Source organism: Ambystoma mexicanum, chromosome 1p (assembly GCF_040938575.1).
Source record: "Ambystoma mexicanum isolate Mex_15411 chromosome 1p, UKY_AmexF1_1, whole genome shotgun sequence".
Classification (NCBI taxonomy): domain Eukaryota; kingdom Metazoa; phylum Chordata; class Amphibia; order Caudata; family Ambystomatidae; genus Ambystoma; species Ambystoma mexicanum.
This window is the reverse complement of record NC_090921.1, coordinates 757,387,767-757,400,886: the sequence shown is the minus strand read 5'-3', so window position 1 is coordinate 757,400,886 and position 13,120 is coordinate 757,387,767. Positions and strand designations below refer to the sequence as shown.

Sequence of the window (13,120 nt, the reverse complement as noted above, 5' to 3'; positions counted from 1 at the left end):
CATTCAACAGCCTAGCTGTCACTCAAACATGCTAAGTGGTGAGCCGCGCGGCTCACCACTGGGCAAATCACACAAGAGTGTGACTTGGGTTGCCAAGGCAACTCAGTCCAGGGTGCCTAATCCCCCCCCCCACACATCCTGTAGACCCCAGACAGAGTCGCACCACTTTTGGTTGCTTCTGTGCAGAAGCCTTCCAAATGTGGAACAAAGGGCTCGACTTGGGTTGGAGTCACAGAAGAGAACACAAACGCCATTTTAAAACCGAGTCCTGGCAAAAAGACCTAGCCGGGGAATAAATATTAAATAAATAACCCGGCGGTATCTTGCACCAAAAAGTGGTGCGTTTAAAATGAATGGGAAAATCCCATAGGAAATATTCTGGTGGAATATTTCGCGTGGTAACCACTGCCACCAGCCAGAAACTCGACGAGGGGGGACTGCACAGTGCCCCCTCGGAAAACAGACCCAGGGGCAATCTAATTACCCCTACCAGTATTTCCACAATATGATGGTTTGTACTGGTTCTGTTCACAATTTGAGACTAGTAAAGCCAATGGTGACTTCACATGCCCTGATAGACAGTAGGCAGTCCCAGGGTATGGAGTCTGTTTGGGGGTCACTATGACACCCCTGTGTTACTGCACTGAGGGTGCTGTCTAACACACATACCAAAAACACATGAAGCCCAAGACCCCATAGCCCATAAAACACATTTACAGTCAAAGGACATTCTCAAATCATGCCTAAGAGTGGGAGAAAGAGTCTCACTCTTGGCAGGAGAAAAAAATAAACCCCAAAAATCCAGCAAAGCTGCTGGGGGGGACTCACTAGGTTTGGGAAATTAGCCTTAACAGAGAATTCTCCCTAACACTAGCCAGAGAGCAGAACATGGCGGCGGACACTCTGAGCAGGCAGAGCACAGTCGCCCACGAGTGGGAACTAGCTCAGGAAGTCCAAGAGATCTTCGCCCTTTCGGGAACCCCGCAAATGCATATTTCCCCCAAGAGGAGCTCTAGGGGACGCGTTTGTGGTGGACTGGTTATTTCCACTCCTATACGTGTTTCCTCCAGTTCCCTTGATTCCTCATTTAATCAGGAGGTTGAAAAAGTTCAAGAAAACCATTATCTTAATTGCCCTGAATTGGGCCAGGAGGACCTTTCCATCTGCCCTCCAATACGTCTTCCACAAAGAGAGGATCTGCTCTCGCAAGAGGAAGGTTGGGTTCTCCATCCAGAGGTCAAGACACTCGGCCTTCACGCATGGTTTCTGAGAGGCTGAGATATAAGGATTGGGACCTCCCGGATGACGTAATGGAGATTTTGCTTTCGGCCAGGAGGCCAGCAACGAAATCCTTGTATCGGTGTTGTTGGAACAAGTTCAGTAACTGGTGCAGGGATAAGAATGTGGATCCATTCTTAAGTAATACTCCTACAGTACATTCTTTCCTTTTACACTTAGCCAATTTGGGGCTCCAAGTTGGCACTATTAAAGGATACTTGGCAGTGCTATCTATCTTCAAGCGCTCCTCCGAAGAGGTTTCCTATTTTAAAATGCCCCTAGTTAGCCAATTTCTAAAAGGACTAACAAATGTGTACCCTCCAACACCTTTTCAGGTTCCCATCTGGGATTCAAATTTAGTTTTAAAATTTCTCGTGTGCCCCTTTTGAGCCTTTACATTCTTGCCCGTTAAGGCTCCTCACTTTGAAAATAATTTTACTAGTGGCTATGACATCAGCCCGCATGGTGAGAGTTGCAGGCACTCTCTTGTAAGCCTCCTCACACCATTTGCCATGTGGACAAAGTTATTTTAAAGGTCAAACCATCCTTCTTGCCTAAAATAGTCTGATTTCCTCCGGTCATGGAAAATTATATTGCACAGACTGGACCCTAAATGGGCTCTGTTTTTATATCTCTAGACTGGCACATTTCCAACAAAGTGACCAACTGTTTGTTGGATATAATGGACACAAATTGGGCCTTTGAGTGTCTAAGCAAACTCTATCCAGATGGATAATTCTGGCAATTTCGGAGTGCTACAAATTGGCTTGGAAGGAGCCTCCAGATGGGCTTAGGGCTCATTCAACCAGGGGCATGGCAACTTCCACGGCTCTTCAGGGGGTGTTCCGGTACAGGATATTTGTGCGGCGGCCACCTGGTCGTCAATGCATACTTTCGTAAAGCATTACTGCTTGGACTCTACATCATAACAAGGAGGCCTCTTTGCAAAAGCCGTCCTTCATTCAGTCCATGATTGAAATCTCTGGTACTTCCTCCTCCAAATTTCTACTGCTTTGGAAGCCTATCTAAGATGAGGAATACGTGGGAGGACACAATCCATTCAAAGAACAAGTTACTTACCAACTGTAACGTTCTTTTGACTGGATGTTCCTCCCACGTATTCCTCCTCGACCCTCCCAACCTACCCCTCCGTACAGTTTACGCCTATTGCACTCGAACTTCCTTAAGAGCCAAAGGACTTTGAAAGCCTGATCAACTGATTCCACCATTAACACTGTAAAAACTGCGGATGACATCAACGCTCAACAGAGGCCCTCGAGGGACTATGACTCCGTGGCTTCGAGCACAGCGCCCTCTGGTGAACATTTTTTTCCAAAGCAGCAAAGCTGGGCGGCAAGATATCTAAGATGAGGAATACGTGGGAGGAACATCCAGTCGAAAGAACCTTACAGTTGGTAAGTAACTTGTTCTTCTCGCTGCCTCCAATGCTAAATCCACTTTCCCATCTCCAACTTCCTTTCCTGCAGAGTGCATTGCTCCTTCACCCAAGGCCTGCAGCATCTGGGATATCATTGACAGTTCCTGATACTGCTACTACGCTCAAGCTTCTAAACAGAAGGATGATCCATCCCCACTTGACTCAATATGCTAAACCTCTCAACCGTACTCTAGTGCTCAGCAAGATGGAACTTCATGTCTAGTCATTCACTCCTCTAAACAAAGATCTTAATTTCGCTACATGCACCTTCTGCAACCTACCCAGTTCTTCCTTCTCCACATACTGGCACTATGCTAGATGTCTCTCCGTCAAGAATTGCTCTTTCAAATTCCTGTTCACCTCCTTCATATCTATTAATGCTCTTGCCACTTCCTACCCCCTCCAGTTGCCTTACAGACTACTTCTTTGTACTTTCCCTTGGTCCCTTAAGATCCTACTCGCTCCTCAACTTTTCCATTGCGCCTGCTCTAACTTCCGCTCCATCTGACTACTTGCCCTTTTCTGCTGGAATGCATTCTAATGCCTCTCGAAGACAGCCAGTCAGTAGATTTGTTCTAGCTGAAGTGCATCTCCCACCTTCATACTACGACTCCTCAACTGAGCTCCAGCCTACGCTTCTGGTAAAGTAGCACACAATTGTATATATGTAAATTATCCCTATGTGAATTCTGGCACTTGGCCCTAAATGTTTGTCTGTTCCCTAGCCACTGTGCCTGGCTATTGTCCCATTCTTTCTAGAAACGCTAGCCTGTATTGTAAAGGCACCCTACGTAAGGAATGCCCCTGTCATCTGCATCTTTATCACATTTCTTGAAGAAATTACATCAAGAAAAATACAAACAAATACACAACTGCCATCAGGTACTCGAGATCCCCCCTTTCATTAGGGGTTCCCCCAAACTATAACAAGCATGAATGTCTTTACCTTGCCTGGGTGCTTTCCAGTATGAAGTTATGCTCCCCTACTAGACCATGGTTTCACACCTGGGCTTGAGTTGGTCACTGGCTCTTTATCTTTTTCTTACATGATGTTTTTCTTACATGTTTTTCTTACATGATGTTTTTCTTACAATTATGGTTTTCTGGTTCCCAGTAGGCTTTCTTTCGGCTGATTTTCTTAAGCCTTCGGGGGCTCCCGTCTGGATATGGGCTAGTACCAAGCAGGCATTTGGCAATGTAGTCCTTCCTGTCCAAGCTTTGACAGACAGAACTGCACTGCTCAGGCTGCCTTATTGCTCTTTGTCCTCCTGCCTCAACAAATCACTAGATCTTTCCTAACCCTCACCCTCCTACCTTATTTTGTATTTGACCACGCCTAGTGTTCTAATGCTGCCCGGGTTGTAGTCTTGGTGGGGGAGGCGGGGCTGTGGGTCCACCTCTGTTTAATATTTTTTCCTCTACCAATGGTGTTCTCAATTTTTTCCCCGCAATTGCCATGTACAATAATGGCTTGATTAGCGTGAGGTGCGTCGGCCGAGTGCTTGGTGTTTTTGGGATACAGACCGGGGGAACTGTCCTGTCTCCAGGGTGGATCTGTGAGCTGGGTTCCTGTTTCCTTGTGTTCCTGCAGCTCACCCCTCTCAAGCAGTTCACATGCAGTAATCTCGCTCAGATGCATACATTTAGAGTAAACTTAATTTCTGAAATGTCAGTCCACAAACTACCAGTTTGTATGTTCAATATCTTTTAATTTAGTTTGATTCTTTCATTTTTCACAAGAGTTTTCAGGTAGAGTGGGGAGAAGCAAGGGAAGATCTACCTATAACGCACATTGTGGGTGGCATCCACTGGCACTCAGTCTCTCCTGGGCTGTCCCACCTGCTCCTCAGAGGTGACTTTCTCAAAACCTACAATTTAGTGTTGCCTAGTGCAGCATAGAACACATTTTTCTAGACATTTATCTGGCAACTGTGCCCTGCTGCTTCCGCCCCACGACTTTTCCTGACCTTATTCATAGATTACATATTTATGGTATGAGCACTTTTTGTTAATTAAAGAATTGGCACCAATTTCAAAAGAAAGAACACAATATAATTACTTTGGAATACAGTTAGCAATTGGGGGCAGCCTTTCTTTAAGGGCAGTGGTGAGAAGCTGTAGAGACATACCACCCCATACACCCTAACTGACAACTCCTCTCATTGCATGTCAATTATGTGTAGACATCCTAAAATGCAGATTCTGGAGACCGGGTTGGGATTGTTGGATTGAGTACAGGGGTTGCACAGAGTGTCGGAGGGCACTTGTTTGTGCACATCTTCACTACACCTCAGTAGTCGTTCTAAATGGACAGACATATACTGTTCTTCCTTAAGTGATAGTCCTGCTGGTCTTGCTGTAAGTGCAACATCTATTATTTTTAATGGAAATGTGGTAACTGATCGACATCTGCATAGCTATGCCGTATGGAGATGTAAATGTTAAAAGCTTTCCATGTCCTTTCTTTCCTTAATTTCCTTTCCTTCCCTTGCTCTTCCTTTTCCTGCTTTTGTCTATTCTCACTTTCCTTCCTACTGTTCCCCTTCATCTATTTCCTTCCTATCCTTCTTCCAATCTTTCCAGCTCATTTGTGGGGAGTTCCCCTGCATCTTCTTTTCACCTCCCCCATCCTTCGCCCATGATACTTGTATTTCCATCCCCGTCCCATACACATTTTATCTCCTCCATTGACCAGAGTATTCCTCCAGCCCATCCCACCTGTTTGCTTCCATGTCCCTCCCTCCTCCCACTCTAATCCCCTTTCTTGTCCCCATCTTCTCACCACAAACTCTACATCCCGACCCAGAATTGCACTACCCGCTCCCACCCTGGTCCCTTCCCCACCTCACTCAAAATTAACCCCCTCTTTCCCAACCACACCCATCTCATCAACTGGTCAATCAGTCTAACAGATCGACCAACCTAATTGGACGGCCCAAGCTGGGATATACACCTATATTCTGAGTGCAGGAGGATTGCAGAGGTGGTCACTTTCAGCAATGCAACTTGCACTCACCTATGATTCTTGAGCTTTAGTTTAGGAGGAGTGCTAGACCCATCAACCAGTTTATGATGAGCAGACTGACCCAACTCACAGGTGTCCCAAGCACTGGGGGGGGAGGAGGAGAGAGGGAGGGAAGACGTCTAGCCAGTCTTCTCTAGTGAGGCAGCAGGCAGGCAAGTACATCCCATCTTGAGCACACTTGAACTAGCATGTTGGCTAAGCTTATTAAGCTTATTTCAAACACCTCAGAGGTTTCTCGCATTATCACAGGTGTCTGCTGAGCTGTGGGTTTGTGATGTTGCAAGCTATTGCTTGTTCAGACAACACTCCTGGCCACTTCTGCAATCCTCCTGCACTCAGAATATAAAGAGCGAGAAAGGAATATGCAAAAAGAGCAGTTTGCATAAACGCTGGAAACCCTGGGAAGTTTAAACCTTAGAGTGGAGAAGCAAGTTGCAGAGGTCGGTCCTTGACGGAGGGGACAGAGTCCGGGTTGGAGAGGTGCACTGGAGAATGCAGTTGTGTGGAGGCAACCAGCAGCTGGAAGGTAGTGAGGGGCATGACCTCACTGAGGTGAACCCTTTGATCCGACAACTGCACCGAAACAGAACGACCAAGGACTCCGCAGGACCGCTGCAGAGAACAGAGAAGGAACGGCCAAGCAGAGCGTCCGTATCCAAGACCCCAGGAAGAATCGGCAACGTGGTTGCTCCAGCAAGAAGGTAACTAGGCCTACGGCAGACCTTGCAGGGTATTGGGGAGGATTGAAGAGTGCAGCGGAGTAATCTCACTAGTCACAGAAGCAACCCTAAAGCTACTGCTCCGGAAGAGTGCATCAGGAGTAATCTCCTTCGTCACAGTATTTATAAGGAAGACTGCATCAGGAGTGATCTCCCTCTTTTCATTGGTTGCCAGAAAAGCAAGACTGATAAAGGGAGAACTAAATATGGAGTGGAAATCCTCCATGGCTCTAGCGACTCTAAAGTTTGCAATCCAAGTACCTGGAGAAAAGTTTGGAAGGAGTTGTAAGAACTCTTAGGAAAAGTCACAAGAACTGTGTAAAACATTTGACACCAGGGGAAGGGTGCTATTCTCCGGGTTGGTAAGAGACTCTATTTCATCAGACCAACGGGTTAAGCCTTAAAAGAACCCATTTGCTCGGTCAGCACTGCTTAAGGCTGATGATATCAGAAGAATGGAGCCAATCTTTTGGTCCACTTTGAATTTATGCTTTTGGTTCACAAAAGTTGTGCTGATTCCTATAAAGAACCATTAGGAGGGAGTAGTCATCCTGGATAACATTTGTTTGTTTTAGTTGTAAGGCTAGAGCAGAGGAGAATTTGGGACGGAGGGTGGTTATTTTGTGTTGGACAATCATCTTGACGACGAGCACCTGAATTTCCTTAAGTAGGGAATACTTTTCAAAATAGGCAGTTAGGTTTCCTTTCCTCATTTTTTTAAATAAAAGCTTGTAGCCGAAATGCCACTTCTTTGTCAGACTCCTTCCTCTGACCTGCTTTTCTTTTTGTTTCCGATCCCCTTGTATGTTTACTGCAGTCCTGTACCATTTCTGTATTTCAGGTCTCCTTCATAGTAATTAATGGGAGTGGTTTTCAGTGGCCAATATTTTTTTTTTTTATCCATTCAGTTCCAAGTCCGGACTTCAGCTTCAAACCTGATGAACACATAGAGGTATACGTCTCAGCCTCTGAGAATCCTCAACATTTTTGGATCCAGATCCTGGGCTCTCGCTTCTTGCAACTTGATAAGTTGATCACTGAAATGACACAACACTACGAGAGTGAAAGCCAGGAAGTGGTGAGTATGAAGAATGTTTAGTGTTCTGTGTGTGTTCAGATAGTGTTTGCCATGTTTCAATTAACCTGCCAGGTTTCGAGACACCCAGGCCGAATTAATTGACAATTCTGTGCTGATTTTTTGTGTGCTTTAGTTAGACATGGGGCAAATGCTTATGACTAAGGACTTCACCCTTTACTCTGTAAAATAAAATTAAAGTAGTCCAGCTCTCGTATGCTAATACACCTACTGGTGAAAATAGTGTGTAGTCATCCTGTGGCAGGCTAGTCCTCTCTAATTATGCATGTGTGTGTATGAAATTTTTAAAATTATCTGTTCACATGTAGGAATATCTTGGTGCTTTAATAGAGATGAGGGTGTAGCTTAAAATTTAGTGATGAAAGCATTTTTTACATAGCTTCTAAAATGTTATTTGTTAGATTGGTCTTAAGGTAATGTAGGAAGGCCGCTCCACAATTCAGACGCTGGAGTAAAGTGATGCCACCCATTTTCCGGCTTTTTGAATTGGGGGAAAATTAGTCATCCCGAACAGTATTCTCTTCGGAATATAGCTTGTTTGTCTTTAGGATAGACACAGGGATTTATAGTCATTCAGCACTTTGTGGATTGGGTACAATGCTTTAAATATATTCTTATGATCTGATAATTAACATAATTCTGATGTTTGTTAATCTTCTTAGAATCACATGCTGTGCATATAGTCCGACATCCAGTGGTCACGTGGAGTATTGCATCTTGTCTTTCGGGGACCGAAAGGGGACGTCAGCATAGGCATGTCTGTAACACTATCCCTATAGTGACGTGCAGTGTACCACAAAATCCCTCACGTGCCGAGGTCCCTCATTTTTCTTTCCGCCAAGAATACTGGTTGCCTTAAGTGGAGCTCGTAAAGGGACCTTGCCTTTGTCCCTTCGACCCTTGGTCGATTTGTTTAAATATTGTCTTATAAAACCACCTACCGGCCCTCTCTTCGACGGCCGTTCCGGATCTCTGCCGAGACAAGACTTTCGACGGACGGTAATCCCATCGGCGCTGCCGACCATGTGGCCAGGCCTTCGACGCCTACACACTAGGGAGAGTGGGGTCGGGGTGGACATTTCTGACTCATACTGAGAATGCCTTTCCCTTTCTCCTACCTTTCCCTTTCGGTCGTCGTCACTGGTAACGTCCTCAGCTATGTAGAGGACTCCATTTAAATTTTGCCCAGGTTGTAAAGGCAAGTTCCCGTGGAAAGATGGACATATAAGCGGTGTAACCGCTGCTTACCCCTCTAGCACAACGAGGTTGGTTGCACAGCCTGTAAGCTCCTCCGCCCTAAAACTCTGAAGGAGCGCAAGGTCAAAAGGTGGGCAGCCTACGCGATGTCGAAGGCTGATTCCTCGCCTGCCGCCGCGACCGCTGAGTTTGACGAGGGTGATAGTGACTGCATTGGAGGTTGTAGACCTCTCGACGGAGCGCTCTTGCTCTGCGTCATCTGTCCCTGGCCCCAATAGGCACGGCTCTGGCCCTGCTTTGGGGGAGCTACACCCCGGCAACGCTGACTGACAATCACACGTCACAAAATGCAAAACCCCTGGCCATTCTTCGACGAAATCGAAGGCCTCTGCGCCAACGGGGACACCGGCCCAGCCGGCGCTCCCCGCCGATCGTAAGGGTGGGCAGCCCTCCCTGCAGCCACAATAGCACCTAGCGACTGGGCCTATAACTACAAAGGCGCTACCCCCAAAGTATCAGGCGCCGGCGAGACGCATCGAAAGAAGGCTTCAGCCGACGGTTAGGTTCTGCCTCTGCCGAAGACTCCACACGATCAACTCCCGGCTGGGAGGCTGGTCGCCGAGAGCATAACGAGAATCGTCACCGATGACACTCAGAAATGGCAGGCGAAGGAATCGCCGAAGCCTACTGAGGTCAAGGAGACGCCGAAACCTAACGAAGGTGCAACAGGAGCGTCAGAACCCTCCCCTAAGTCGAAGGAGAGACTGAAACACTCCTCCACCGTTTGGCCCACGAAGGGTTTGTGGAGGTCGACGGGGGGATTTCCTCGACTTTGTGGGAGAGATCTCGATGTTTAGAGGAGGAAGAACACGTTTTTTCACCCCTAGACCCTTCTGGGTCCTCCCATTGGACCAGGGAGAGATTTGAGACCTGTATGGACAGGATAGATAGATTTGTGTCCTGTTCTGACCTGACCACACCTAGAAGGCCAAGGGATGAAGATCCTCAAGCCCAGTTCCCAAGACTTTTCGACCCCCAGGATGAGGAAATTTACACATATGACCTCTCTGAAGATGACCCTTATGTGGACACCCAGGAAGAAGACCAATTCATGGACACTGGGAACTTGCAAGATCCTGTTGAGGGCTGGGAGGGGTAGACCCCGATACATGTGAACCACAGCCATGGCAGTCTCCTTTGTCACCTTACCTTAATACTGTGGATTTGGCCTCCCCACAGACTACTTCTGTTAGGGAGCCTTCGCCTGTGGACGATCAGCCCACTTTTAGTGCCATGCTACACAAGGCTGCAGCACACTTTGAGATCGATACGGGGGAGACTACCCCGAGATCGATTTTGTGGAAAGAAATCATTAAAGAAAAGCCACCGACTAGCCAGGCCATTCCTCTTCTCGCCTCCATCAAAAGGCGCCTCGAGCCCTCTTTGTCTACACCAGCTTTGGTCAGGGGTGTTAACCCGCGGATTGAGAAACTCTTCAGCCTCTCCCCCTCTGATCCTCTATGTATTAGAGGTCACTCCATCCCAGACTCTCTGGTGGTGACCACCACGAGGAAGAGGGTGGGGGTTCCTCTATCCACCGGAGAAGCCCTCCCCTGATGAGGAAGGGAAGAGGCTCTATGCACTTGGGAAGAGGGTTACGGCCTTGGCGGCTTTCGCTACGCGTTTTGTCAACAATACAACCTTGTTGGCCAGTTACGCTGATGCACAGTGAGCCCTGTTATGTGAAGGCCTACAGGAAGTTCCCGAACCACTTCGCACTCGTCATTTAGCCATGGTTACCGAAGGCACCCTAGTGAACCAAAGCATCATTAAGAACACCCTAGATGCTGCAAAAACGGCTGGGCGTTCCTTAGTCCAAGGCGTACTCCTTAAAAGACATGCATGGCTTAGAAACTCAGGTTTCAAGCCAGAGACTCGGGTGTCCCTCATTAATAACCCCCTGGAGGACTCCAACTTGTTTGGAAAGGCGGTGGATGACGCCCTGGAAACAGCAAAGAAGGAACATGAGACCTTAAAGACCTTGGACCAGATCACTAAGCCCTCCAACAGGCGCAGCCCTGGCAATAGATGCCTTTTTCGTGGCCAACGCCAGCCTCAGCAGAAGTATTCCTCAGGCAGCAACTGGTCCTCCCCTCAAGGAACCAGTAATTACAACACGCAGTATGCCCAGAGAGGCCCGTATGCCCAGAGAGGCCAGGCCTTGCCGGGCTTTGTGTCTTCAGTCAAAGCTAAATGTGGGGCGTCCCCTGCTGCTGCCCTCCCGGTGCTGTCTTGTGCCTTGCGAGAAGCAGCAGATCAAGTGGCCCTGCTACGGCTTATCGAACCACGTAGGCTCCCGTCGAAACCGTAGTTTTCCATACAATTTAAATTACCTTAGAGTCCAGTATAAAGCCTGCTCTGCAGCTTACTTAGCGGCTATTATGGCTGCCAAGAAATCTTATTTGGCGCAGAAAGTTGAGTCATCGTGTCAGCCAAAAGCTCTTTTTGCTGTGGTAAAATCTGTCATCTTCGGCTAAATTCTTTCCGACAGTCCTTCCCAGACGCTTTGAGACTCACTGTTTTCTTCACCAAATTTGAGACCATCCAAGCCAGTATTTCCGTGGCTGCTGCAGTGACTGCTCTGGAGTTTGGATCACCAGGTTCTAGTGATTCAACTGTTCGGCAGGTTGATCGTCCTTTCCTATTTTTACTGCGTTGATGGTATCCACTGCCATACAACAGATGAAGTCAGGTGCAACATCAGATGTGGTCCCTTTACAGTGATGAAGGATATCTCCCCCCAGTTATTGAGGGAGATTACGATGGCTATCAATACCTCTTGCCACTCGGGTTGCATGCCACCAGAACTTAAGGTCTCCACAGTCCCTTATTGAAGAAGCCATCGCTGGACTACTCACTTCTTTCAAATTTTCGTCCCATCTCTCTTTTGCCTTTTCTTATGAAGCTTCTGGAGTCTTTGGTTTCACCACTCTTGTCTTGCTTCCTGGAATCTTCAGAACTTCTTGACCCAGCTCAGTCAGGCTTTAGGCCTGACCACAGTACAGAAAGTGTCTTGTCTCGGTCCAGGATGACATGGCCAGGCTGGTGGATGCTGACCGGGTTGGCATCCTGATTTTACTTGAACTTTCTGCGGCTTTTGATACCGTAGACCTCCCTACCCTGCTGACCGGCCTCGCCCAGATTGGTATCTCCGGACAGGTTTTGGCCTGGTTCTCTTAGTTTCTGGCCGATAGAACTCTGGTCCTTTATCTTCCTCCTTTTTTTTTTTTGTGGGGTTCCGCAGGGCTCCGCCTTGTCTCCTATTCTCCAACATTTATATCTGGCCATTAGTGCGTCTCATCGCTCCCTCAATGTTGTGGACCATTGCTAAACCTAACTCAAGATTCCTCATTATGGGGGACATTAACTTGTGGCTGGAACACAAGGATGATGATGATGATGATGCTGCTGCACTGGAATTACCTTCTGCCTTGCTAGAATTGGCTTTGAGCAACTGATTCATGTGCCCACTCATTGCCTAGGTCACATTTTGGACTGGGTTGCCAGTCATCAGGTCAAGACTACTGATGTGTCTATCACCGTGCCCTTGGTCAGACCACTTTTTTGTGGAATTCGCACTGCTTGCGAATTTCTCTAGGAAAGAGAAAGGCAAGAATATGGTGGGGATTCCAACCTGTGATCTTAAACAATTGCGAAAGGTAGAGTTGAACATATATGCTCTCCTTACAAGGGTTACCGCAGGATTCAACCTCTCTTGGGGACATGGCAGACTCTATCCTTTCTACCAATAAGGTGGTGACAGATACTCTTGCTCCTTTAAGAAGGAAACTGTACAAACAAGATACTAAACGTAATCCTTGGTTCAATATGGAACTAAAATCCCTAAAGAGAACTACTCTCAAACTCCCTTTTACTAATGGAAATCCAAAATGACTATCAGTTCTGTCAGCCTACAGGATTGCAACCAAAACATATAAAGCATCTATTATTGAAGCAAAAAATAATTTATCAACGCCAGGATCAAGAATGCCCAATCTGATACCAGGAAATTGTTTAAAATTTTGAAAGATCATGAAACTATGAATCATACGGACCCAAGTTTAATGGTGAAGGACGAGGCCTGGCGCACGTGGATCCAGCAGGCCATGCAAGCTGCACTTAATATCTGAGCTGATATTGCTAAGAACCAAGCTAAAATAACTGGTGCTGACACTCGAGCCCGGATTGGGTTTTTGAGAGAGGCCCATCTATTCCACTCCTTAACTTTAATACTATTTCTAATGCTGAACTAGAGTTAATTATTAATCAGTTAAAGGCGACGAAGTGTAAAAATGATATTTTGGAAA

At 47.0% G+C, this 13,120-nt stretch overlaps 1 protein-coding gene across 6 annotated transcripts in view; it reads left to right on the top strand.

The window, feature by feature from the left end:
- The window catches only part of TDRKH (tudor and KH domain containing), a 2,163,439-nt gene that overhangs the window by 1,029,841 nt on the left and 1,120,478 nt on the right, over window positions 1–13,120 (top strand). For all 6 annotated transcript variants that reach the window (XM_069650772.1, XM_069650762.1, XM_069650739.1 and 3 more), the window contains one exon: window positions 7,369–7,538. In XM_069650772.1, coding sequence (XP_069506873.1) covers window positions 7,369–7,538 — 170 coding nt within the window. The remainder of the gene's footprint in view (window positions 1–7,368; window positions 7,539–13,120) is intronic.